Below are 26865 nucleotides of genomic sequence, written 5' to 3'. Positions count from 1 at the left end.
GAAGTTTAGAAATCAGCTACCGGGAACGGCTGGAGGGAGCCTGGGGAAAGAGAGCGGGACTTGGGAATGCACCGGCGGCTGGAAGCCTTGGCCAGTGGATGGAGTTGCCAGGTCTGCAAGACCAGAGCGCACCAGTCCGCAAAAGGACGCAAGAACTTCATATCCCACAGCAAGGGGAAGGAGGCAGGGAGAGACTTTTTAAAACACCAAAACACCCTTTCAGGAGATGAGGTAAGCCGAGGTTAGCCAACTCCGATTGGTTGTGAAATATCACACGGACCCAGAGTTGCTGTGGCTTTAAATGAGGCCAAGGAAATTTCCTGTTTTCCTGCTCAAATACTTTTTTCTCCCTCCCTCCCTCTCTCTACCTCCTTTGTCCCTTCTTCTACCTTGCCAGGTCCTGGTCCCTTCCTCCTTCCCGGTCTCCCTTTCCTCGATCACCCTCCTCCACTCCCTGCGCCCTCCCCTAGGATTAGGCGCGGACCGGGAAGGGTGGGAGTGGTGGGGGAAGCTCTCCCTTTAAGAGGCAGCGTGCAGTGACGAATTGTTGAAATTGCCATTGCAGGATGGCACGCCGCTATAAATTCATTGTCCCACCTCCTCGCATCTTCACAGTGTTGGAGCCGCTCTCCGCGCCCGCAGCAGCCGACTGGGGATGACCACGGGCGGGAGGACGCGGTAGTGGAAGGGTCCCGGACGCCCCGCCTGGCTGGCTCGCCGCAGGCCGCCTCCTGCCTTTTGATTTTAAGCATTTTAGGATTTTTTTAATTTTTTTATTTTTTTTCCTTTCCGTCTCTTTCCCCTCTACCTTCGGGTTCCAGCAGAGCCGAGGAAGCCCACCGAATACGAAAGGAAGTGGATCGGGGCTTGGAAGCTCCTCCGCAGCCGGCGAGCCTTAGGCTTCGAGGGGGCGGGAGCCGGCGCGAACTAGTTGCGGCCGGGGAGTGCGGTCGCCCTCCTTACTCTTTTTTCTCATTTGTTTTGGTCGGTTTGTGCAACGATCTTGTCTGCATTAGTCTTCTCTCCTTTTTCATATTTGGTAGCTCTCCACAGCCTGGCTTTTGCTTTTTGCTCCCCCTCCCCTCCCCCTTTTTATTTTTCTTTCTCCGTCTCTTGGAGCACAATTCCAAACATTTTCCAAACCAACAAAGAAAAAGTTCGCACGCTGGCACGGCGGCCAGGACAGGCTGGCGGTCTGCTGCGGGTTCCCTCTACCCTTCCCTGGACACTTGACCCAACTTTGCACGCGAGTGTGTAGAGTGTTTGGGTAGGTGGGTGGGAGAGTGAGTCCCCCACCCCCGCCCCTGAAACTTCCATAGCAAATAGCAAACATCCAGCTAGACCCAAGCGCGCAGCCCCTCCCGGCGGGCAGCGCACTATGCGGCTCCAGTGGGCGTCCCTGCTGCTGCTGCTGTGCGCCTCCTGCCTGTCCCTGACCGCTGACAGCCCCACCACGGCACCTGCCCAGGATAAAACAAGGCAGCCTCGGGCTGCGGCAGCTGCAGCCCAGTCGAGCCAGCCGCAGGGGGAGGAGATGCAGGAGCTGGACCATCTGAACCTGCTGGCCAGGCAGCGCAGGAGCAGCGGGCTGGTGCAGAATATAGACCAGCTCTACTCTGGAGGTGGCAAGGTGGGCTACTTTGTCTATGTGGGCGGCCGGAGGTTCCTGCTGGATCTGGAGAGGGATGACTCAGTGGGCACCGCTGGTGGCATCCTTACTGCAGGAGGTGGACTTAGTGCATCATCTAGCCACCGGGGTCACTGCTTCTACCGGGGCACCGTGGATGGCAGCCCTAGATCCCTAGCTGTCTTTGACCTCTGCGGAGGTCTCGACGGCTTCTTCGCGGTCAAGCACGCTCGCTACACTTTGAAGCCGCTCCTGCGTTCCTGGGCAGAGGCGGAGGCCAGACGAGTGTACGGGGATGGGTCTTCACGCGTCCTGCACATCTACACCCGCGAGGGCTTCAGCTTCGAAGCCCTGCCACCACGCGCCAGCTGTGAGACTCCCGCGTCCCCACTTAGGCCTCAAGAGCGCCCCTCGGTGCACAGTAGTTCTAGGCGACGCACAGCTCTGGCCCCGCAGCTCCTAGACCAGTCAACTTTCTCACCCGCTGAAGATGCAGTTCCTCAGACTTGGTGGAGGCGGAGGCGCCGTTCCATCTCTAGGGCCCGCCAGGTGGAGCTCCTTTTGGTGGCTGACTCCTCCATGGCGAGGATGTATGGCCGGGGCCTGCAACATTACCTGCTGACCCTAGCTTCCATCGCCAATAGGCTGTACAGTCATGCTAGCATCGAGAACCACATCCGCCTGGCCGTGGTGAAGGTGGTGGTGCTGGCCGACAAGGACAAGAGTCTGGAGGTGAGCAAGAATGCCGCCACGACCCTCAAGAACTTTTGCAAGTGGCAGCACCAGCACAATCAGCTAGGCGATGACCATGAGGAGCACTACGACGCAGCTATCCTGTTCACCAGAGAGGTAGGTGCAGCGGGTGGGTGCCCAGCTCCGGGATACGGAGGCGCAGGTGGACGGGATGGTCTCGCGGGTGGCTCTCTTTCCGCAACAAACTACCTGCCACTCACTGTAGATTTGCTTAACTGCACCTGTAGGAAACTCAGCCTCCAGCACCACGCAGGTGTCCAATCAGCCTCTGTAGTGCATCCTGCTTTTAGTGAGGGGACCTGTTTTAGGAGAGCAACATTCAACAAAGCTGGATGCCATCCCGTCAGACACAACAGCATGGTGTACAAGCATGATAAGAAGGCATGTTTGTGCTTGAGGAAGGTGAACAGTTAAATGGGAAAGGGGGAAAGTAAAGTTGCCTTTGAAATCGTGTTTTCTGCTTCCCAGTGAAGACAAAAATGCTGCTTTGTGCAACTTAATGGGAAAGACTTGAAAGTTGGCAGTCGCTTTTATCTGATTGATGACCTCCCTTGTAAATGTCCTTATGCGAACCCTTCTGCATGCAACACTAGCCCTTTCCAAAGGACTCCTTTTCTAATGTGGCTTCCAAATGGGCTTCTGACGTGTCCACCTTGGAATCTGAGTTGCTGAGAGGGAAGGAATGTGGGAGGGCCAGCAGGATGCAGAAGTCCAATCAGCTGAGAGGACAACCCCGAAGGTCCCTGAGCAAGGCCTTCTCCTAGCACATCCCAAGTACCACCCTCCAACCCAGCTGCCAAACAAGGGTCAAATCCAGTTGGAAGGTTTGGGTTTCGGATGAATGTTTCTGAAGGTCTGGGCAGAGCTTCAGGATGTGGGGAAAGAATGTTTTCCAAGGACTTCCCCCACGTTAAGGAACATGGTTAAAGGGAAGGAAAGAGATGGGTCATTATAAACCCAGACATTCTGGGAGGAACAAATCTATTTACACAGTTACCAGACCACCACGTTAGTGTGACATGTCAGACACAAAGTCGGGTCTTGCTGGCAGTTATGAGCTGAGCCCGTGTTCACATCCACAAAGCCGTCTTGGTTGCCAGCATTTCCCTCCATTACCCTTATCTTATTTCCTCCCATCCCTGTTGACACTCTTCTTCCCAACTGATCCACTTGTATTGTGTGTGTGTGTGCATATGTGCGTGTGTGTGTGCATTATGATGACAGCTTCAGTGTACGCATAATTGTCATGGCCATCAGACACCCAAAAGTCACAAAAGTCAACTTAGGATGAGTAGTCCACTATCCTCCTTATTCCTAGCATTTTGATGTGTTTTGAGTCTGTGATTTAAGCCTGGCCCATTGCCAAAATACAGTCCCCTGCCTAATGTGGGCCTCTTCTATACCTGGAAGGTACTGGTGTTTAAAACTCATACTAGATATATGAGATCCATCCAGAACAAATGAGGTAACTACAAATGCAAAATTGCAAATTATAGGAAAAGAGCAAGGGTAGGAAGTTCAATGGCACACTGTAAAGGATTTAGGGTACTACATTTTATTGTTACTTAATTTTCTATTTTTACTAAGGGAACCATGGTATAAAGGAAATGACGTTAATAAATTCAGAAGAGAGAAAAACTTGTGGTTCATGGGGTGGACATAAATGTAACCCACATGCAAACAAAGCCACCAAAGGCAGCATTTAGGGAGAAGTGGGCATCACAGTCTTGTGTGCAACAGAAAACCTTTCATGTCATTGAGAGATGCTCCGGAAAGCGTCCCTTAAATCCTCTCCTCATGGCTCGTCTTTGAAATGGCAGAACATTCATTTTGTAGGCTGCCCTGTGAAATTCTGCTGTAAAACTATCCCTTTCTCTTGGTTTCCAAGTCTTCTTCTTTTTTATTTTTTTCATAAGCAACTTTCCACGTCTCTGTTTCCTGGTGTTGCTATGTCATGAGTGCTTGCCAAGAAGGAGGCTTGGGACGGTTTGTGGAAGGAGGTTCCCTAAAGAAAGAGGAAAAAATACTTTTGTAGGCAGACCACACCAAAAGGCATGTACTGCCAATCATCGTAATAATTTTCTCTCGGCTTTAATACAAAAGTGTAGTTCATAATTCTAAAATCAAACTGAAGGCCTCTCACTCTTTAGCCCCTTCCACATTTTTTTCCCAGTTATTTCCCAACTGAAAGGGAACCAGCCTGTGATTCCAAGTGGTGTCTATTGCTTTTTTGAGGCTTATTTTTCACTTGGGTAACTGACAGTCACCTTTTTCCGATCTGGAAAATGCATCACTATAGTTTACCTAGACAAAAGCAATGCAGAAATAAATTAATTCTCCAAGTTGTTTTTAATCTAAACATTCTTAATTACATTCTATTGATGGAGGAGGTCATGTGCCAGAGCATGTAGGCAAGCATCAAAAAGGACAACTTCTGGGAATTAGTTTTTTTCCTCTACCATGTGGGTCCCAGGGATCAAGCTCAGGTTCTCAGACTCTGTGACAGTGTCTTTACCCACCTGAGCCAGCCCTAACTTAGCTTTACTAAAAGTTACTAGATTCGCCAAGATGGTTTTCACATGGGACATACTTCAGTGGCGCCCTCTCTGACTTCCTTGCTAAGCAGAAGCATACTTAAATACAGCAAATGCCATTTGGCTTGTGGTTGATCTCTAATATATTCATCTAACTTCACAAGAATTAAATCTTTGAAAAGCATTGATAATATGAATCTATTATTCTAATTTAAAAGAGAACTATTAGGAGGCCAGTGAAAGCATTTCAATGCTGGGTAATACTCACTTAAAAGTACTCAACATGCAAAGTTAAACTCTACCTAATGCTTCAAAAACTGGAAAAAAAGAAGTCTAAAAGAGAGACGACCAAGACTCCACCATCCAGGGGAAGTCAGGTATTTTCAGGCTGGCCCATATGAAAGAAATAACTCCCATAGCTATTTCTCTTCAATGAGAAATACCCAGAGTTGGCACCCGGATTCCATTTTTACAACTCTGTTTTGAGTGTAAGATGTGTGTTGCTTAGCAGCCAGACGCTCAGCCATCAAATCCATGTTTTGATGGGCTCAGAGTTCTGTTCAAATTTTGTGTCCAGATGTCTTCTGCTAAATTGCTTGTTTTTCAGGCGTGAAGCAAATGTGTGAGGAAGGGCTTTCCACTCCTGTTTACTAGCCAGTAACACCTTGAACATTGTGTCTAGCAGTCGGCAGAAGAGTGTTAATAATTCAGCTATCACGGTAGCACACTTCACTGCCCCGGCTATGCCCTGGCCTTCAGTAATGTTCTAATTATAGAAACAACACCCATTATTTTTCTGGCACAAAGTCACTTCCATTGTGAATAGAATTTCTGCTGGAATTCACACTATTTCTGCCACCAAACATTAGAAATCCAGCCCCCAGGGGTTTACTCTTTGCTTCCCAGAGTCCTCTTCTAATTTTGATTTCCTCCCTTATTATACAATGAATTTTTAAAGACAATTGTGAGTTTATTGTCCAGACCATTCACTCCTCTTGAAAAAGACATCTTTCTGATTGATGTCGAAATCAGAAATTATTTCACATCTTTCTTTACAAAGACCAGCAACAAGGAAGTCTTTACTACTGCATAAACTAAATATATTGGGTTGCATGTGAACAGACTAAGAAATTGCAATCAGAGACCTATTAATTTTCATTAGTTGCTAAAGCATGCTTTAATGAGCTATTATGCGCCACCTAGACCCTCTCTTCTCCCATGCCTGTCTTAGGATTCTTGATCCAGGATTCAAACATTCCCCTCTACTATGAGCTTCCTTCTGAGGGTGGGCAAGTAATGGACACTAGGAGACAAATACCTTGGAAGAGAGAGAGGGTTGCACTCTTTGCCATTGGTTTGCTGACTGGACCAACTAATTAAGTCAAAACCACTCTGAGCTTACAGTGACCATTGTCAAAGAATTACAGCTACAGACCAGCCTTAAAGATTTAATAATCCAGGAGTTACAAATCAACCTAAAAAAGATTTAATAATCCAGAAATGGGGAGAGTGCTCATGGATTAAACAGTTCTAGCTTATCATGCATGAAAAAGGTATGAGGTTTTTTTTTTACAAACTTGAGCCATAAAACAATAATCACAGCAAGACAAAGGACTTAGATTGTCTCATAGTAGGCGCTGTGCATGTGCATGCACATTTGCTATGGAGAGACAGTCTGTTTGTGAGATCAAAGCAACAAGACCAAAAATACCTGCTTGCCATCTGCAGGCTTATCAGAAGCAGAGAGGATGTATGAACAAATCACTCATATCAGGAAAGCCAATAGACTCTCACCATGGATAAACAAAGTCTGTGGCAAGAAAGAGAAGAAAACCACTTATTCTTCCTTGGTGGCTCTACCCAGGTCTCTATATAAACATATAATTGCATTGTTTTCAATAGATGGACTGATTTGATTTGGATTCAACTTCCTGTTTCTGAGCATTTCTTAAGTACTGTTGTCCACAGTATGAACCATTTCATCCCTAAACAACTGAACAATCAGCAGCTATTATGCTGTTTTGTTTTGCAAGTAGAAACATACATTTGAAGAGAAACACAGGTAATCTGAAGACAAAGTCCCGCCAGTTGGTCTTCAAACCTATTGTGATTGGTTTATTCAAATACCCAATCAACAATGATCTTTATAGCCAGATATACAAAGTTTTAAAAAGTCACCACTTCCAAAAACTCTATTCCAGAAAATATAGCATTGATGTGAATGGGTATATACCCCATAGAGCTTCTGGTAGATACGGCTGTCAGATGACACAGGCAGAGATGAAGCTGTAGAACTCAGTTCTGGAGAAGGCAGTGTTAGTGAGACACATGTCCAGGAGTTAACAGCAGTCACACCAAGCTTCCGCATGCCATGAATGGCCAGAGGCAGTGTGAAGAGCTGGTAAAGTGTAGAAAGGGGTTGTAAGAAGACAGAGAACAGAAGGTTTGAATGATTATTGATGAAGTAAAGATAAATGTAACAAACAGATTACTGGGGAAAAATCATATATTGCAGATATTGGTTTGCTAGTGCTACAATAACAAAATACCAAAGGAGAGGCAGATTTAACAAAAAAAAGAGAGAGAGAGAAATTCACACTCAGTTCTGGAGACTGGAAAGTTCAAGATCAAAGATTGTGCTGGTACACCTTCTGATAAGACATCTCTTCTTGGTTTATAGGAGTCTGTCTTCTTCCTGTGTTTACATTGTCATTCCTATTTCCCTATGTCTGTCAAAAAGAGGAGGTGTGACAGGGGAATAAGACAGAAGGGATAGGAACAGAAAGAAAGGAGAGGGAAGGAAAGAGGTCATGAAGAACCCTGTATTATCAGAGCTGAGTTCCATCCTTGTGAAGTTATAGACCCTTTCTCCAAATACGGTAACACCGGAATACTGGGAATTGGGTTGAAGAATTTAGGGACAATACACTCAGATCATAGCATCATGCTACAGCATCTCATCCTGTGTACTAATTGCAGTGGAAATCAATGGAAAGAGCATTAGTGGAGGAGACAGCTGAGGAGTGCTACTGATTGGCTGACTGACTCTTGTGGGCACAGTGGTCTTAGGGATTGAAAGATGTGGGACAAGAAAGGTTTATGAAAAAGAGAGAAATATGGGTAAGTTAAGATTTTCTGGTAGTTAGAATATTTCAGCTTATTGTTTGAGGATCAAAATACAAAGGACCTGTGCAGGAAGTAGTTGCCAGAATAGGTCATAGAGAAGTCCAGGCTACACTGTGTAGAGTTGTGTGTGACAATCTGTGATCAAATGGAAGAAAAAATTAATCTTATATGATCCATGCTCTAAGGAGTTAACTGATCACAGCATATAGATTTGGAAATTTCAGGTGGCAAAAGAATCAGTATGAAATCTTCAGTGTTAGTCCAGGTAGGAAGGAATAATGAAAAGCATGAGAAACAGAGGACGGTTACTGTGACTGAGATTTTGTTCGTGTGTGTGTGTGTGTGTGTGTGTGTGCGCGTGTGTGTGTGTGTGTGTGTGTGTGTGTGTGTGTGTGTGTGTGAGTGAGAGAGAGAGAGAGAGAGAGAGAGAGAGAGAGAGAGGAGTAAGGGAAGAGGGAGAGAGGAGCTAGTTATATCAGAACATTTCTTATCTCTCTCTTGTTTTCTAGAACATCTTTCACAGTGTGTTTTGTGTATTTTGTATGCTTCTCATTGCTTAGCTTCACCAACATACCTAATGCATGAAGACCACCATGGCTGTTTTATTTGCAATAAGAAAAGAAATTCATTTGATTAAGTGCAGATTGTGATTGTAAAAGATAATGTTCAGGTCAGGAATAGGATTGTTATTTAACAATGTCATGTTGTGGAGTACAGGGAGTGCAATGTTTAGCTATAATTAAAATTCAACTTCACTGTGCTGAAGCTAAAGACTGACATGCTTACCTCTTCTGATCTTTAATTTCTTCGTCTATATTTCAGATGTTTTAAGTTAATACCATTATAGGTGTAGCTGGAGCCCGTGCATGAATGATGTGAAGAATGTTTGTCTCAAAATTCATAAATTGTTTGTAAATTGTGTCTTATAAGTAGATTTGAAATCTCAGAAAAAATCAGCCTTACATTCACCATCTTTAATAGCCTGGTTCCCATCATCAAGGACTGGTCCAAGCACCTGTTCCCCTCAGTCCACAGTTTTCTGTTTCTCTTCATCTCCTGTCTCCTTACCTCATACTTACCAGAGTGATGTCTGCTCTTAAAATTCTTCATTCAGATTGTTCTTCCAGACTCCCTGTTAGTCCACTACAAACTCTTGGAACTGTAGTCTCAGCAAATGTCATGTCATGTCATTCCCAAGTCAGAGCTTGCTTTCCTGAGTCCTATCTTGCTAAGATGCCCTTCTCAGAACATTATACCCAATCCTGTGGAAACCGTGCTGATTCCCTCAAGGAGGGTCTATTCACCCCTCTGTGTACACGCCACTCCCTGTTCATCACAGCGTGTCAGTTTGCTTCCTCGCCACACTTCCATGTCGGTAGCTCACTAAGCTACCTTCCTCACATGCTTCCTAAGAACCAGCATTTGAGCTTTGCCTTCTGTATGCATGTGTGAGACTGTAATACAGAAATCACCAATGTGCACAGTCAGTACAGAGTAGTCAGGGATGAAAAATCCGCAAGGCAAATCCATATGTATAAATATCAGTATATATGTGTGTATGATACTTGTGATTAAAATATAGATCCTAGTGTTAATTCTTCTGACACTAGTCTCTTTGCAGTAGAATTGTATGGAAAGATGAGCAGGCATCTCAAACATTGTGATGTCTTACCCTTGCTTCGAACTTCACTGCTGGCCTGACAAGTAGATAATACTATATGAAGTGTTCTTTTTTGACCTAAGTGACTGCTACTGCTGTCTTTGGGCAGGTATCTGCCCTTATCAGAATTTATATTTCCTCCAATTCCTTAACTCAGAATATTTTTACTGCATGGAAAAACAATCGCTCAATCAAGACCGGAAATTCTTCCACTCCTATGACATTCTTGGATAGCGATGCCCTCTCAGTGCTTGGCCTCTTTTCCCATCCGGTACTAAGCACAGGTGTTTGCCAAGCTCCCCTCCGAGCACTGAAGTTCTAGGTGGCATGTTCTGTTGCCTCCCCATCCACTTCTCTCTCTCTACAAATCTGGTGGGGGCACTACTAGTATTTCTGAATGGCATGAAAAGTCACACGATCCCCACATTCACATATTCACGGTCCCTCCGACAGTAACAGGCCTAATGACTTCCTTATGGAAGCTTTTTGGTCCTGAAGACTCTCTCAGATATATCTTGAAGTTAAGTCCACTGTCTCCGTCCTGTAACCTGGCTAACACCACACCATGGGACCACAGTTAACTCCCCTAACACTTTCAGAACACTTATATTTTACTCAGTCTTTCACAGTATCATTCAATAACCAATAATAATAAGTTATTGATCCTACATAGATAACTAGGGCCAGAAAAGCAAATCTATAGTTTGCCCTGTGATGGATGCTGAGGAAGCAGAAAAACCACTTGCCAACTCTTTTAATTCAGTTACCTCTTTCATAGATGCTGAGCTGCCTGCTTTAGTGTCTCTTGCCTTCAATTTTAGAAGACATGTCACTATATATGCTATAATGTGTATACATTAATATGTGATCACCCCAGTACTATCCTTACCCTTCCTCTGGATTTTAAAAATCCTATCAACTTGAAGGCTAACTGTTGTAAAGGGTCACCAGAAAACAAAAGGTATGGATGCAATGGTCTATATTAATAGTTTGATATATAGTCTTCATACCTTAAGGAAAACATTGGCTCGCAATGCTCTTATGTTCTTTGTACATCTTAGGGTGAAACCATAACTGCACTAAAACGTTTGAAATTACGTGAGAGAAATGGAAAGTTTCCCACTTTATAATTACAGCTGTTGAAGTATAATGGCATGGCAATGTCGTCAAGGGGCTTAATCAGTATGGTTAATAAAATAGCAAGTGCTTCTGTTCATCATTTAGTCACATGCACAATTTCCATGGCAAAAGGCCAAATGCATTTAATGCAATTCAAAAAAAAAACAAGAAGGGCTGATGGCCTCTAATGAGCAATTGATTAGCAGTAAACAGAGATAATAGACTTCCGGTTTCCACTCCACCGGGGACAGGAAGGCCATTTCCTTCTGCATTGGCTCCAAGCTGATTAGTGACACAGGAGTGGAAGTCAATTCTTGGATTTTACTATTTGGAGATAATCAACTTCAAATTATGATTATAAACATAAATCTTGGTTTAAAACATATGTGTATGTAAAAAATAACCTACTGTGTACGGATTTAACTATGACTGGGGTTCTACTCCTAAAATTGCTAAAATGATGAAAGAGAGGATTAAAAATGTGTTATACTGTATTGCTTTCCCAAATAGAAATTATTATGCAAAAGACTATTTGAGTTTCAATATTTTAAAACGACTTGTTTGTTCTTAGCTGCTGTAATTTGGAATTGCATGGGATGACAAGAAAAGATGTCCGGGGACATTTAGGGCAGTGTTGTTGACATGAGGCTGCAATTCACAGCCTGCTGGCTGATAAGAAGCTGATTTTCATTATCTGGAACTATAATAACATTGTGGCCACTGGGTAGCAACAGCACAAGAAAGACCTAGAAACATAGATTTGAGAATTGGGTATAGCTTTTAAGTCTTGCTCACGTTTGTTGGACTTCTATATAGCAAAAGGGAGAGAAAGGAGGAGTGCCTTTGGGCCTGAGTCTATACACTGGACATGTAGGAACACTACCTTGCACCTGGGTGCCTGAAGGCAGCTTAGGTCCTACCAGCAGGCAGCACAATAAAGATGTATGGAGAGCATTTCATGGAGTCTGACTGTATTTCACTATTCATCTTAATTAGAAAAATGTTTAATTACTCAAATGGTTGAATACCTACTGTAGAATACACGTTGTGAACAGATGACAGCTATAATAGAAACAATACTTTTCGAAACTATTATTTTAAATTTCTTTTCAGGGTTAATTATTAATGTATGGCTTACTTAGGAATGCTATATTATTCTTTTGGTTGGCAAATATATATGTTGAGTTTAATGACATTCATAAGTATCCACAAGAAATCTTTATGTCTACTTAATACTTAGTTTAACACTTAAAGAGAATGTTATTAGACATGGTACATGTCAAAAGTTCTACCTTCTATTATATTCTTCAGGCTTCACTTCTTTAGTGTCCTGTTGATGTTCTTCAAATGTTTTTTAAAAATTAATAAATGACCATTTATGCTTCTGAAAATCTCTTAAAAGCTGTGGCACTTCTCAAAAATAAAACGAATACACTCATGTCTACCTGCACAACATACTTGTATCACACGTTTTCTTGTGTGCAATCAGGTTGAGACACACTGTACTAAAACTATGTGCAAAATGTCTCAATGGGTAACAGTGCTTGATGCCAACTGTGACAAACTGAGTTTAATCTCCGGGGCTCACATGATGGAAGAGGAAACCTGATGCCCACAAGTTGTCCTCTGGCAACTTTATGTGCACTATAGTACACAGATGTTCACACACACAATAAATAAGCATAAAATGATTTAAAAAGCTGTGTGTGACCCCCACATAGGTTTCTGAAGACACATAATATGAAATTGCAATTCAATTGGGAAATTTGAAACTGATCTTTCAAGTAATAATGGACAAATAAGGGTTTTTCTTTCTATAAAGTTATTCACATAAATTTCAGTTTAGTTTGTTTCTTGTATAAATGACTAAATGTATGCATATACACAAATATATGTATAAATACAAATGTCTCTGTGATGTATATTCTATCACAAATCTGTGGTTATAGATGGACTCAAACAGAAAACAAATTATTTGCCCTCTCTTCTAAGAAGTTCAGCTTGAATTTAGGGGAGAATATTGGACTTTGCTATGCTGAACACATGCAACCCTTGGCATTTGTGTATGGACTGCAGCTTTAAGGCTCTAAAGTTTAAACTGTAATGGGCAAACTGTAATCATGACATCTTCTAAAATGTCGTTGAATTTCTTTATTCTTCTGTGCTTCTGGGTTGCAGAGTAGCTCAGAAGAGTTTCTGCTTTGAATTTGTCTTTGGAAGGCTTCCAACACTGAGCAGGTGACACCATAAACATATCCCAGTCTTGCCATTTGGGGTGAGCAAGTGGCTGTCCATGGTGGCTCCTTCTGGATGCAAATTGATTTTAATGATTTCTTTCTTTCTCCCGGGCAGGATTTATGTGGGCATCATTCATGTGACACCCTGGGAATGGCAGACGTTGGGACCATATGTTCTCCGGAGCGCAGCTGTGCTGTGATTGAAGATGATGGTCTCCATGCAGCTTTCACTGTGGCTCATGAAATTGGTACGCAGCGTCTTTTCTCTTCCCTCGCCAAATCAAACACTTGTAACAGCTGCAACAGGACCCAAAATACTTGGCAATTAATTCCAGATTCCTTCTGGTTCAGATGTACCATTGGGTATTACATTTGTTTATATTTGAACTTTCAGGGTTTACTAATGCAGGAAAAGGAAGGCAAAGTCAGCAGCACAGTAGATGTTTCCTTTTGACAGTGCCATTTTAACGTTAAGGAGAAACTTGCTGCAGAGTTTTTTCTCTCTCTTTAAGCATCCCTAAAGGACTCCTAGACAGAATTTGTCACAGTTGCCCATGGAATGCAGAAGTGTCCCTTTTAGAAGTTATTCAGGACAGTGTTGACTCATCCAAGGATAATCAGTTTGCACAGAAATTTAACATGTTTTGTGCCATCCTGGGTGGTAATAGTAGGTTCCTTTCAAAAAGAACCAGCAGCTTGAGGTAAATATTCCTGTCTCCTTCCCAGTAGCCAGGCAGCTGGATCCAAGCTGGCTCTCAGCATAGTTTACTTTATAATATCACATATTCAGTTTGCTTAGTATACCAAATATTTCTAAATCCTATAACTGTAAATTGAGGGCAGAGATAAACAGTTAATCTATATTCCTGGGATAAGAAACTTTAACCACTAAGCTTATAAACTGATGTACAAGAAACTTACTTAGTACTTAGGAAAAAATGTTATAATCAGATACTTACAACTTTGTCTCTTACTGAAGTAATTTCCCCAATGTGTCAAATCATTCTATTATTAAACTCTTTGAGACCTGCCTTCATTTCTAAAATATAAGGAGAGCCCTACCTTCTATATGGAATTGTTTTAGGAACTAAATCGGGTGGATTGTAGATAGTGGGTATTGTAGGCAGGGACTACTAATTTGTAAGAACCCGAGTAATAACACAGAAGCTATATTAATTACAATACTGTTTGGCAAATAGCTGAGGCATATTTCTAGCTAACTGTTAAATTAACCCATTTTTATTAATCTGTGTATCGTCACGAGGCTGTGGCCTACTGGTAAAGTTCTGGCTGGAAGTTGGCATCTTTCTCCTTCAGCAGCTACAGGTTGTCTCCCTGACTCTGGCGACTTTCTCTTTATACCTCTGTTCAGATTTCCTGCCTGCCATTGGCCAAAACAGCTTCTTCAATACCAATGGTAATAAAACATATTGATAGCATACACACGGGAATCCCACATCAGGGTATCACTTACATTCCTATCCACATACATCAATTAAATATCTCATTCCCTTTCTTAATTTATGCATAACCTCTTTGCATCTTTGTTTGTGGTGCAAGGAATCATTCAGTCATCATTGCACTTAGATTTTTTTTTCAATATTTTTGTTTAAAAGATTCAGCTTGTTAAAGCTACAGTCATAACTATTAAGTGAAAATTAAAATTTCTACCCCACTTTCCTAGTAAGCTGTGTTTACTAACCACATTTCTTTGAAGAGCTGAATAATGACTAGTGAAAGGGACAATTTTGTAAATCCAAAGATTATAGCAGTTGACCAGAATTAAGTAATTGCATTTCAACTATTGTATTTCAAGTTCTGAATCTGACATTGATGTACCGACAGTCTCCTTAGCATCAAATATAACTCTTTGATGAACACAGCATTCCCACAGCATTATTAATGTTAATTCGTTTCAAAACATTTTGAGCATCTTTCACGTAATCCAAAGTGCTGAGATGAAGCCCAGTCACTTTCAGTTCCCTGCAAAATCCTATTCATCAAGGTCATTTAGACACCTTGTATCTGTTGTCCCTATATGGCCAACCAATAATAAACTATAGTGAATCACACATTATTTAAGGAAGGCTACTGCTTTTTTCTGCCCTCCTCTCCTTTACACAGAGTGACAGAATTGGCAGGTTTCCCCACAAGAGAAATGCTGATATTTCTCCAAAGTACCTTCATTGCTCCTTTTGACTCTCATACCACACCACCTAGACTAGAGTGTCTAAATCACATTCCCAGTCCTCCTAAATTCTTCAGCAAGTCCTTTGAGTTGTACAGGCTGATGAAGCAGTGAGAGACATGGAGCCAAGCAAAAAAGGACAGGCATAATTGCACAGAAGAACAATGTAGGAGCATAGTGAGCGCTTATATGCAGAGTCAAACTGATGTGGAATGTCCTCTGTATATGTGTTGCTTTATTGGTTGGTGAATAAAGTTGTTTCTGCCAACAACTCAGAAGAGTAAAGCTAGATAGAAAGTCTAAACAAAAATACAGAGAGTGAGTAGGTGGAGTCAAGGAGACACCATGTAGCTGCCGAAGGAGACAGACGCCTCCAGGAACTTACCGGCAGGCCACAGACTAGTGGTAATACATAGATAAATAGAAATGGGTTTATTTAAGATGTGAGAGTTAGTTAATTAGAAGCTTGAGCTAATAGGTCAAGCAATGTTGTAATAAATATAGTTTCTGTGTGATTATTCGGGTCTGGGCAGCTGAGAATAAATAAGCAGTCTGTTTACATCAAACCTGTGTCTTTGTATATCATTACATCCTGATGTCTCCTTTAATCTCTTGATTGAGTTATCTCTTTTTAATTCATTATAACTCTCTGTGATTCATTTTCCAGTTAAATATTGTCTGCCTAGTTTTTCTTTCTGTACTGCAAATGGCCTAAAGAGATATTTAAAGTCCAAAGGTCCAAAGAATATGGATTTTATTCCTTTTTTAATAAAAAAATCTCTTATTAATTTCACTTTAATAGCTTTCTTATTCTATTTTAATTTTACCTAAATATTCTGAGGATATGTTATACAATGTGAGCTTTAAAGTTTTAGAAGTGATAATCCTACCTAAGACTTTATCTCTGTGGATGACCATCTCTAAACATCTTAACTCACCAATCTGTTCAAAGTGTTTATTTCTTAATTGTTTCATGAACTGTCAGCTCAACCTATGCTAATCATGGACTAGATTTTAATTATGCTCTAATCTTAGATATTTCCTACCTTCTCTTTTATTATATATTTGCTACTTTTTAAGATGTGGAAATTATACACACAGTCAATGTATTTATAAAAATATCATTTTCAAGCTGTGGCTTTCAAGTATTTAGAATCTGCTTGAATCTCATTCCAAAATGTGCAGTTTCCTTCTTTCCAAACAAATGCTGTCAATGTGCTCCTGCACTGAAAACATAAACTAGAAATTCAGAATGCTAGCATAGATTGTCTTTTTCATAGGAAATAAAGGAATGTATTTGATTAAGAATAGCTTCTATTAACTGACAAAGGATTTCATAGAGTGTTGTACACTTTCTTTTGCTGTATATAGTGGTTTCAAATACAGGGTACAGTTCCTTTTATGCACAAAGAAATCAAAAAGTTTTCCCCTCACATAGTCTACATAAAAAAAAAAAAAAACTCTGAAGTCGAAAATTAGCACATAAGATAAAAAAGGGGATGGTGGGCATGATGGCACACTGACACCATTAACACTGCAAAGGCTGACACAGAAGGGTCAGTTTCAAGCCAGCCTGGGTCATATAGGGAGACTCTGTCTCAAAAAGAAAAAACACAAACAATAGAAACCTTGTGATGCTACAGCGCAGGTCGTGGAGCAGCATGGGTTAGATTACCAGTTCTGAGAAATTCTTGCCTGTTATACCTGTTAGCTGGGACTCTCCTGTCATCTGCTAATCCATTCAATCTCAAAATCAAATGAACAATGAAGTGCAAGAAGCTGAATTACATAGTTACCTGATGCCAATACCACTGGTTACAGGCTTCTGCAAGAGCAATGTTCACTAACATGGACAAGACCCATAGGCAGTTTTTAATTGCCTTCTGCCTTCTAGGCTGTGCACAGTAAATACTGACTCAATTGCTAGAGCATTTCAGAATGTTGCTTCAAATCATCCAAGTGCTTTGGGTGAAGGCAGGAACGTGTTTACAGCTATTTTACAATCCAAATGAGAACGGCAGAAAGTTTTCAAGTTGATGTAAGTTTACATTCTAAGTTTATATTTTTAAGTTGTCAAGCTTTTATTATAGACTTGTAATAATAAAGATTTCACCTGCTGCACATATGGTCATTAAAGACAACCATTTTACTGATGTTGAGCCAGCTTCTAATATACTAAGGGGAACAATAGGATTTTATTGCGATTAATGAAATTCATAATTTCCAAACACACGAAGGGTTTGTGTTATAGTAGTTAATTATAAAATGTGCTAAGTGAATTTCTCCACAGAGAGAGACCGCAATGTGTTTCCTAAGCTGAAACTAGGCAGCTTGAAGAGCCAGACTGAGGAAGTGGTTGAGACACAACAGGGGTCTGCCTGGATTGTGCTGCGGTTGGAGGCTGCCCTGGTTGTGCTGATCAGTGTGTGACTCTGCCCTAGATGGCTAGATTAAACAAGCCTATGTTTTAAGAAACTGCATGTCCGCTTCCCCCAAACACTTGGTAGACCAAAGGCAAGTCCGCAGAATCAGACGTTCCGTTGGCGAGGCAAGCGAGATGTGAAGTGAGAAAAAAGCCGGGCTTCGACTTATTATTTATCTTCGGACCTGTCACTTTAATCAACCAGACTTGGCATATTTGCTGTCATACTTGAATTAGCACCTCACATGTCTTTCTTGGACCGGGGATAAATGGTAGGGATAGGTATGGGTTACATGTCTCAAGCACTGCGAGATTTAATGTTTACTATGACTTTAAAAATAAATTTTAGCCCAATCCATGTTTCTCTAGGGCAGGCCTGTTAATTTTTTTGCCACATAGGTTGACACCAGCTACTTGAGCATGGCATTGAAAAGTAAATTGCAGTCATAATATGTGGTTTGTTTCTCTTTTCAAATTAGGGGATTGTTCTCTCCCTCTCAATCAAAGTATTTAGTAATATTAAAATTTATCGCAAATACTAACAGAGGGCTAGCTTCTTGGTAAAGTGTATGCTTGTAAACACAAAGACATGAGTTCAATGCCCATAATCCACATTAAAGTAAAACCAGAAACAAAACCAGACATTGTTGTACATACTTGTAATCCCAGGACTAGTGAGGCAGAGACCCCTGGATTTTATTGGTCCACTTGGAGCATTCCAGGCCAGTTACAGACAAGGTATCAAAGAAAAAATCTAAGGTGAATTGTGCCAGAAGAACATGAGCCAAATTCTCCTCTAATCTTTCACAGGCATGTGCACACAGGCACACATATACTAGCATACACATGTGCACACACAGCACACATGCACAGCAAGAAGTAAATACTATAATGGAGCACCCAACAAAAGAGGAAGTTAACATTCAAAGAAATTTCTAGACCTGTGTAATATTCATAACTAGCATAGTTCAAGGGTCAGATTCAAATTCAGCCCTCTGGTTCCAGAATCTAATATTTTAATAGTACTGCATAATGAGTTTTGGAGATTGTTTAGTGTAAAATTCATTTAAACGAAGAGATCGTCATAGGGTAAAAGAGTAAATTTTTTTCTCTTCCTAAGTTACATGCTCAATACCACATTGATCATTTTTACACAATGTTTTCTTAAAGGGATGTTTCCAAGTGTTATCACCTCAATATAAATGTCCATGTTAGGAAGAGCATGTCCCGTACAGCTATTGGAGGTCATGATTCCTCTCTGTGGTGGTTCTAGATTCTGTCCCCTGTGAGCTGTTGACTCAGTTTTCAACTCCTGGCCAGACCTTCTTGCACCTCCATAATCCCAGCTGGAAAATTAGGTAAATGAAAAACATGACCTCATTAAGAAACAGATGCCTTTTCTGAGCTGCACTTTCCCAAGTAAACACATTACAGGGCTTCTTGGGACATTTTTGTAGGATGTGGTGCTGTGTTCCCTTGACTATTGGTTAGTTTGGGAACAGGAGACAAGAACTTGAAATTCTGTTTAATTTGCAGACCAAAGTTTAGCAAAACACTCTGTTTCCTTCCTGAGGTCAGTGCTGCCCAGTAATACCTGAGTTGAATGAGCAGCCAACCCAGCGGTCCCCTTGAACGTAATGTGTCTCGGCTGGAGATGTGGCAGTTGGTGTAGCTCTTCTTGCCTTCACGGTGTCCTGAGCTCCGTCTCCAGTGCTTGATAAAGCAAGAGTGGGATAACTTACCTGTGATCCAGCCTTCAGGTGGCAGAGACTGAGGATCAGAAGTTCAAGGTCATCCTTAGCTTTGGATTAAATTTAGTGCCAGACGAGGATAATTACAAACTGTCTTTTAAAAAAAAAAAAGTCTGCATTTCCATGGGTATGTATTTTGTGTTCCCTTCACAGCTATTTGAAAGCCATGACTGTCATCTGTGATGGCAGAGTTTAAATTTCCTAGATTCTGGATTTGCACTGCCCTACTACGTCACCTGTTGTGCAAGCACTTCAGGCATTTGTATGTAATGTATCATTCAGTTCTCAATAATGCTGGCAAATTCCAGACTGACATTAAATGTCTTCACATCATGACGGGTGACACAGGCTTTAAACACACACTGCGCTTACTGTTTGCAACTTTCAGTAGTGTGTCACGTCTTCCCTGAAGAACATCCCACACCCTTCACATTGTTCTTCCTTTTTGACTCCTGCCCAGCCCTGGAGGGAAAATCACATGTGTCCCTCGCTGTACCCTGAGTCTAGCTGCTCTGGAACTGGCCACCTGTTTGTGGGGTGCTTCCCTGTTCTTCTAGAGTCATGACTCCTGCAGCCCTAGAGAGCATGGCAAGAAACAGCTTTTCTCCATGGAGGATGGAGTGTTTTTAAACCTCAGTCTTCCAGCCAGTCCTCAGGCAGTGTTTCTGCCTGATGGGAGGATTCTTACAAAACTCTCATCTCCTTTAAGCTGCAGCAGAGATGGAGCTTTGATTTCTTAGTGCTCGGATCAGCAATCTGTTCTGGCTGAACTTGCTTATATGTGTCTGTCTTTTGTGGCAACCTTTAGCGATGATAAAAATCATTGTATGATATCAAATAGCACACTAAATAATTTATTAAGTCATGCCAAATATTTTCAAAACAAACTGCCCGATTGATATTATTTAAAATTTTAAGTTTATAGGAGTTACTACTATGTGTGACAAAAACAAAAACGAGACCCTTCCTTTAGCTCCTCAAAGTGAATCTGATGTTTGCCACACATAATATCTTTTAAACCATAAATCCAAAATACACCCTCCAAATGAAGTGAAAATCCCTTGACGCACTAATAAAAATGCTTTTGGAAAATGCTATTTATATCAATTTGGAAGGAAAAAATCTGGCTTCATTACACATGTGTGAAAATCTTAGATAATATAATGCAAAAAGCACATATTGCCAAACGTAATCCATGGATTTGATGAGATATCCCACGATGGAGATTCCACTGGGCACATTTCCCTCTTTCTTTTCTTGTGACACAATACAAATCCCCAGCATGAAGCTTCCAGACAGGCTCCACTGTGCTGGCTGTTAAAGCTCCTACCTTGGAAAAATCCAGGGACTGCAGGGTGAATTCTCAGCAACTGCTGGATAGATTAGGTAATTTTTAACAATCTTAATAAAAATGTTTTCTGTGGATGGTGACACCCTTGAAAAACTTCTCTGCACACCACTGACAAATGAGAGGGGTGATCTAGCTTCCTGTGCTATGTGGGACACACTTCCCAAACGGTTCCCAGCATGAGGTGTGATGGAGAGACTTTCAGAGACATCTTGCTTGCCTGATAAATTTTGTGAATGCTGCTGAAGGCAATAATCAAATAAATAGCATGAATCTGTGGAGAATTGGAAGGTCACTGAATCATAGTCATTTCACTTCAAGCACAAGAGCAGACAGCTGCACAGGGAATAATTTCGTTATGAGGTGCCAGTGATTTAACAAGTTGGCCCAAAGTAGCTGGAATGTGGAGCGAGGATCTCATCTCTGTTGGGCTGGGTTGCTCTGCATTGACTGGACTCTCGATCAGATGGCCAGTGTTCGTGCATTTGCTGTATAAGAATCTGAGGGGGGAAAGTGACCAGTCTGCTGTGCTGTCTTATTCTTGATGTTGGGGAGTTTATTTGATTCTGAAAGCTTAGCTGAAATAACTACCTACTTCAATTCTTTTCTAAAAAGCCTTTTAGATTTATAGAAAAATGTCAATGTACCCCTTAGGCTATGGGAAAAATGAAATTGAGTAACAAGAAGCAATTTGAGATTCTTGTAATCTAAGTATTCTGACACACTCTGAGAACTGATACTCGGATAGATGAGAGGGCAATGGTCTAGACTGAAATTTCAGGAAGTACAGAAGGAAGGGTTAAGTGTACGCACATCCGGGCCAGGTGCCTTGGAACTGTTACTCATCTTCCTGGCATCCTGTTCTTCACCCATGTCTAGCACTCCAAAATGAGTAAATTGTTTTTTTTAACCATAATACAATATAGATGAGCATATTTTCAAGAGGTTCTTTGTGAGACTAGTAACTATATACAATTCACTAAATAGCTGTAATAAACAATGCGTGAAGAGGGATGATATTTCACACAACAAGAAAGTATCTAAACGGTACTTTTTATTTTTTTTTCTCTCCTTGGGTCGTCTCAGAGAATTACTTATGTACTTGACAAAGAAAACAGAAGTCATTGACATTCAAAAACCATCTACTGTTTGCTGTGTGCACAGCATTAAGTCAGATAAAAAGGTTTTAGCTGTCGATGTGGGAAATGTACTTAGATCTTCTGAGGCTTGCAGTTGATCAGAGAAGGCAGAATGCTAACAATAAAAATAATACGTGGTGAGGGCTATGACATAATCCCATAGAGGCCTCCGAAATTCATGACTCTAAATGAGGTTTTACATGTCAGTGAGCATATGTGATCCAGATGGACTTTGGGATTATCTACTTCATTTACGTTTTCAATTTTCATCCAAATGTTCACCCAAAGCAACTTTCATATGCCCTGAGGATCAGTCTGGATATGCAGACTGTTAAAGTCGCCATTGATTAGGTGCCCAAAAAAATGAAGATGTGGTTGGTAATGTATTGTTAGGTGGAAGTAGAACTTTCGAGTCATCTGTAATCGGCAATTCTTTTCTTTCTCATGTCATTTTCACTCTCTCTTCTCTTCCCTAGGACATTTACTTGGCCTCTCCCATGATGATTCCAAATTCTGTGAAGAGAATTTTGGTTCCACAGAGGACAAGCGTTTAATGTCTTCAATCCTCACCAGCATTGATGCATCCAAGCCATGGTCTAAATGCACTTCAGCCACCATTACAGAATTCCTGGATGATGGTCATGGTATGTAGCTTTAAGGACAACAGAGATTCATGAAAACAGGTTCAGATTTTTGCATCATGATGGCCTCATAATGCTCCAGTCATCTTGTGAGACAATGGTTGCTCAGACAGTTTCAGAAGAGAAGCAAGCAAATTGATTGCCTCTTGGCATACAATGCCAGCATCCCTGGTGGCGTTACAGCTATGGTAATTTTGCTGTTGACTTAAAAAGTTCAAAAGGGAAACAGTGCGGAAGACCACACAGAACGCCTAGCAGTGGGTGCTCTGAAAACCTATCTTTTATTTCCTCTTTCACCAGTAAGTTCCTGTGAGAACATTGATTGACATCTTGGCTTTCATGGTATTAATGTATCTCAGAATCATCTGTTGCATGTCTATTATAAGGGTTTGGTTAAGAATCCATAATTCTATTGGATTCTCTTTATAGTAACATAAAACCAGGAAAGGAAGCTCTTTAGATATTCATTGATTAAAAAATTTTGAATTCATCCTGACAACAGATTCTCCTGGAAGTAGAATAAAAACTACAGGACAAAAATAGCAAAACCATGGTGGGAAGCGACTTTAAGAACTTCAAAGGAAATTTGCTGGCTTTATCCTTTACAGGCAGTTCAAGAACATAACATACTTTATTAAACTCTGTAAGACTAGGATTAGCGCTGTAAGTCATATGAAAGTACAGAGGAAGTCATAATTTCTAGAAATAATAAATCCTGCCCCCTAAGTAGTCCACAGAACAAGCTGCTGCAAATTTCCTCTCATCTTTTACTGTTTTAGCATCATAGATATGAGGCAGGCTGGACGTGCACAGTTGGAAGGAATCCTTGAGATCATAGAATTCAACTTGCCCCAGCTTTCAGGAAAGAGTGTGTTCTGTCTTCTTTCTGCTCTCTTAAAGGGTGTCTCTTTCTGAAACAGGTGGCTAAGTCTTGGATTTTGAAGATAATAACAATTTCCATAAATGTTCTATGAGTCATTGTTCAAAGCAGGATTAAGGGAATCTATACCCTTAATCTTTACCCTAATTTTCAAAAAGTTTTGATTTATAATCACCTGATATCTCAATGTGTTAGGCATTTTTAACTTCAACTAAAGAGTGCCAAAACAATCAATAAATTAAATTCATCTCAAATACAGGGATGCTTTCTACACGGTGCCTTTTATGCTGTGTACTCAAAATGTGTTCATTTTACTTCATACTTCCCTATATTAGTGTTGAACTGGTAAATCTCCCATGGATTCTAGAATTTACATTTCATAATCTTAAAAGTAATCTATCTCTAGCCTTGCTTGGAAGTTCTTCTGATATTAGCATCATGGTAGTGCAAACCTGTAAACCTGGCACTCTGCAGCCTGATACAAGATGACTGGGAGGTCCAGGGCAGTCTTAGATGCAAAGCAAAGCCATGACTCAAAAAACAAAACACAAGAATACAAAAAAACACAATTATTTTTATCAATAACAAATAAATACCTTTAATAGTGGAAAACTCAGTCTATATTTCAAAGACTTAGTAACATTACCAAGACCCATCTATTTTTCCTTTTCACTAAAATAAAATGGCAATTCTCTTTAATTTGGTTATTGTGCTGGCCAAATTCTGAAGTGGATGCTTCTGTAATCATTACTGAACAAGTCACTCCCTGAGAAGGTCTCTCTCTCATAGAATCTTAACTCTCTACTCCTGATACTAACCTTACTGCTTCATCTTTTAAAAAACAGCAAGAGTATTTTACTTCTGAATTATGTATTACACATTCTAAAAGGCTGGTCTCAGCCATGCATCTCTAAATGAATGGATCAAGTTGTTAAGGCAGCAAATTCTGATGGCAAAAATAGGCCAGCTTTTCCCCTCATGTGCATATTAGCTTGGGCATAAAGCAGTGTGGAATTGTATTCCCTTGTCTGTAATTTTAGAAGGATTTCTTTATTTCACATTTGTGGAACTCAGGGTCTTACTTTCAATGCAATAACTATGATTCCAGAATTGCTTTACCTTTTAACAGAATTTCTATATTTTAAAAGTCTATAATCTTGGTTTTTAATTTCACAAAACTTCCATTTTTGGATCAGTTTCTATTCAAAAGGACTTCTGATAGAGACCAGCTAAGAACACAGTCATAGTAGAAACAGATCATATTCGCTTGCACTAATAAAGATTGTCTGAGTCTCCCAGATGTGAATTAAATAAACAAGGGAATTGCCAGGGTTCTCTGGACAAGAAAATATTTACTTATTTAATCAAATCTAGATACTTTCACTTTTGAATATGTTGATTTCTGTTAGGTGGTCTTTCATTTCAACCAAGAATGAAAAATTATATGTTTTCAATCACTTATAATGATGAAGGTAATTTCAGAATAAGGAAAGGTGGTGTGCAGTGCAACCTCAGCCACAGCTCCCGTCAAAAGATCATTCCCCGATATAGTATTCCAGAAGTGGCTCTCTAGCTCTGTTATTTAAATTAGAGCTGAAAAATGCAATAACCTCGTAATTTTGATTTTAAAGTACCTATAAGTCAGTTTAAGAGAAAGTATGGTAGCAGGAACTGGCAAGCCCATTTTTTCAGATGATTAGAGTACTGACATTTGAACTACTAACTTAGAAAATCAAGGAAAAACCTTAAGTCCAAGATGATTTAAAAACAAGCACACAGACACACTTGGTTCAAAGACTAACATTTCATCACCCCATAGCATACCACTTATTTTACATGTTCTTTATAGGAAGCCAATGAAGTAACCACTCAAAAACCTTGTGCTTGGAATTTAATTTTCTAGGTCACTAAATCTTTACAGCAACACATAAGGAAGATAAACTGACAGAGATAAACTGAGGACAAGTGAGCTCACTTGACAAGAAAGAAGGAACAAAATCGGTAAACAGCAGACCTAAAACCAACCAACCAGCCAACAAAAAAATGTTTAGTAACCTGGTGCCACTTTTCTACACATCAACAATGTGACGTCCATCATACTTCTCTCATTCCTAGAGAGACTTTGGCCAGATGCAGTGATTCCTAGAGAGATAAGATGGACTTTCAGCTACTTAGGAAAGTTAAATTGAGACACTTAGTAAAGGCAGCAAAACTTGTGTATTTAAGTCGGGACTGTCACCAAACGTGTCCAATGTTTTGGTGGTGTCTACAGAGCACATGATCTGAAAACACATGTTTTGTGTGACATCACATCCTTCCTACTTTCACCTCCAGCAGTGTGGAAGCAAAGAGAAGCTAGAGTAAAATTAAACTCAAAGCATTTGATTTATTTTTAAAATTATTAGCCATAAGTAGCTGAGCATTTGTAGCACTCTACTGCTGCCAGATTTAAATTCATTAGTACTGAGTGTTTCCTGATTTAGGTCCAAGGAGAAATGTGCAGTGGTTCGGTTATGACTGGGAAGCCAAAGTGCACACTCTAAAGTAACTGTATCTGGAGACTTGTGATTCGGAACAGAAGTAACCTTGCCTCATGGGACTCCCCCACCCTTGCAAATGTTGCAGTGTTTATACAAGTTAGCTGAAGGCAGGCTGGCTGGGAGTGTGAGCCTTGGAAATAGTGGTAAGCACAGGCAGAGAATTTGTGCAAGGAATGCAGGTTATTGAATTTCCTTTACCAAAGGTTTCCTAACCTTGAATGAGCCCAAGGAGATAGTTTTGTTTGCTACATCCAGAAACTATGAGAAAGGCCATTTGGGTACAGCTCAATAACACCAGCAACCTATGCTGATAAGGGAAATGTATGAGGGTTACCCAAATTTTCTTATCGTTTACTTAAAGAACTAAGGTTACAGCCACTCAACAAGCAAAGAACTTTTGTTAGAAAATAGAAATGGAAAGCTATATGTCTGATTTCTTTGTTAATTTCCAACTATAGGAATAGTAATAAAGATATAAAGCCAGCTTTTAGGGTGAAATTAAGAAATGTGAAGCCTATTATTGCTATATCTTGGTTTCTCACAGAGAGTATGTTTTTGAAAATATGAGCAAATAAGGCATACACTAAGGCCATAATTTATAGCTTTGTATCAACATATGTTGTGGAGCATGCTTGACCTCATTCCTTCACTGTTGTATATGATGATGACCATATAATGCTTCCAACAGCTTCAGAGTTCAGAGTCATTTTCAGTCAGCATCATCAGTTCCTTTGGCAATGTTCTCATAATGCACTTCTCATTGTTAACGTTAGACATGCATCCGAGGACCTCAGAGAAGGTATGCAAAGACTGGAAGCCGAAGCTAGAAACAAACAGGGTGAAGAGAAAGCATTGTGAGGTCTCAGACACTTTCCAGGGTCATTCATTGCATTTGTCCAA

At 40.8% G+C, this 26865-nt stretch overlaps 1 protein-coding gene across 1 annotated transcript in view; it reads left to right on the top strand.

Moving 5' to 3' along the window:
* The first annotated feature begins 546 nt into the window (after positions 1-546).
* The window catches only part of Adamts5 (ADAM metallopeptidase with thrombospondin type 1 motif 5), a 36931-nt gene continuing 10612 nt past the window's right edge, over positions 547-26865 (top strand). The window contains exons 1-3 of the mRNA XM_075959260.1: positions 547-2476; positions 13172-13304; positions 22381-22548. Coding sequence (XP_075815375.1) covers positions 1379-2476; positions 13172-13304; positions 22381-22548 — 1399 coding nt within the window. The 5' untranslated portion in view covers positions 547-1378. The remainder of the gene's footprint in view (positions 2477-13171; positions 13305-22380; positions 22549-26865) is intronic.

The sequence above is a fragment of the Microtus pennsylvanicus genome, chromosome 1, assembly GCF_037038515.1.
Source record: "Microtus pennsylvanicus isolate mMicPen1 chromosome 1, mMicPen1.hap1, whole genome shotgun sequence".
Classification (NCBI taxonomy): Eukaryota; Metazoa; Chordata; class Mammalia; order Rodentia; family Cricetidae; genus Microtus; species Microtus pennsylvanicus.
The sequence above is the reverse complement of the archived record's forward strand: the minus strand, read 5'-3'. Positions and strand labels throughout refer to the sequence as shown.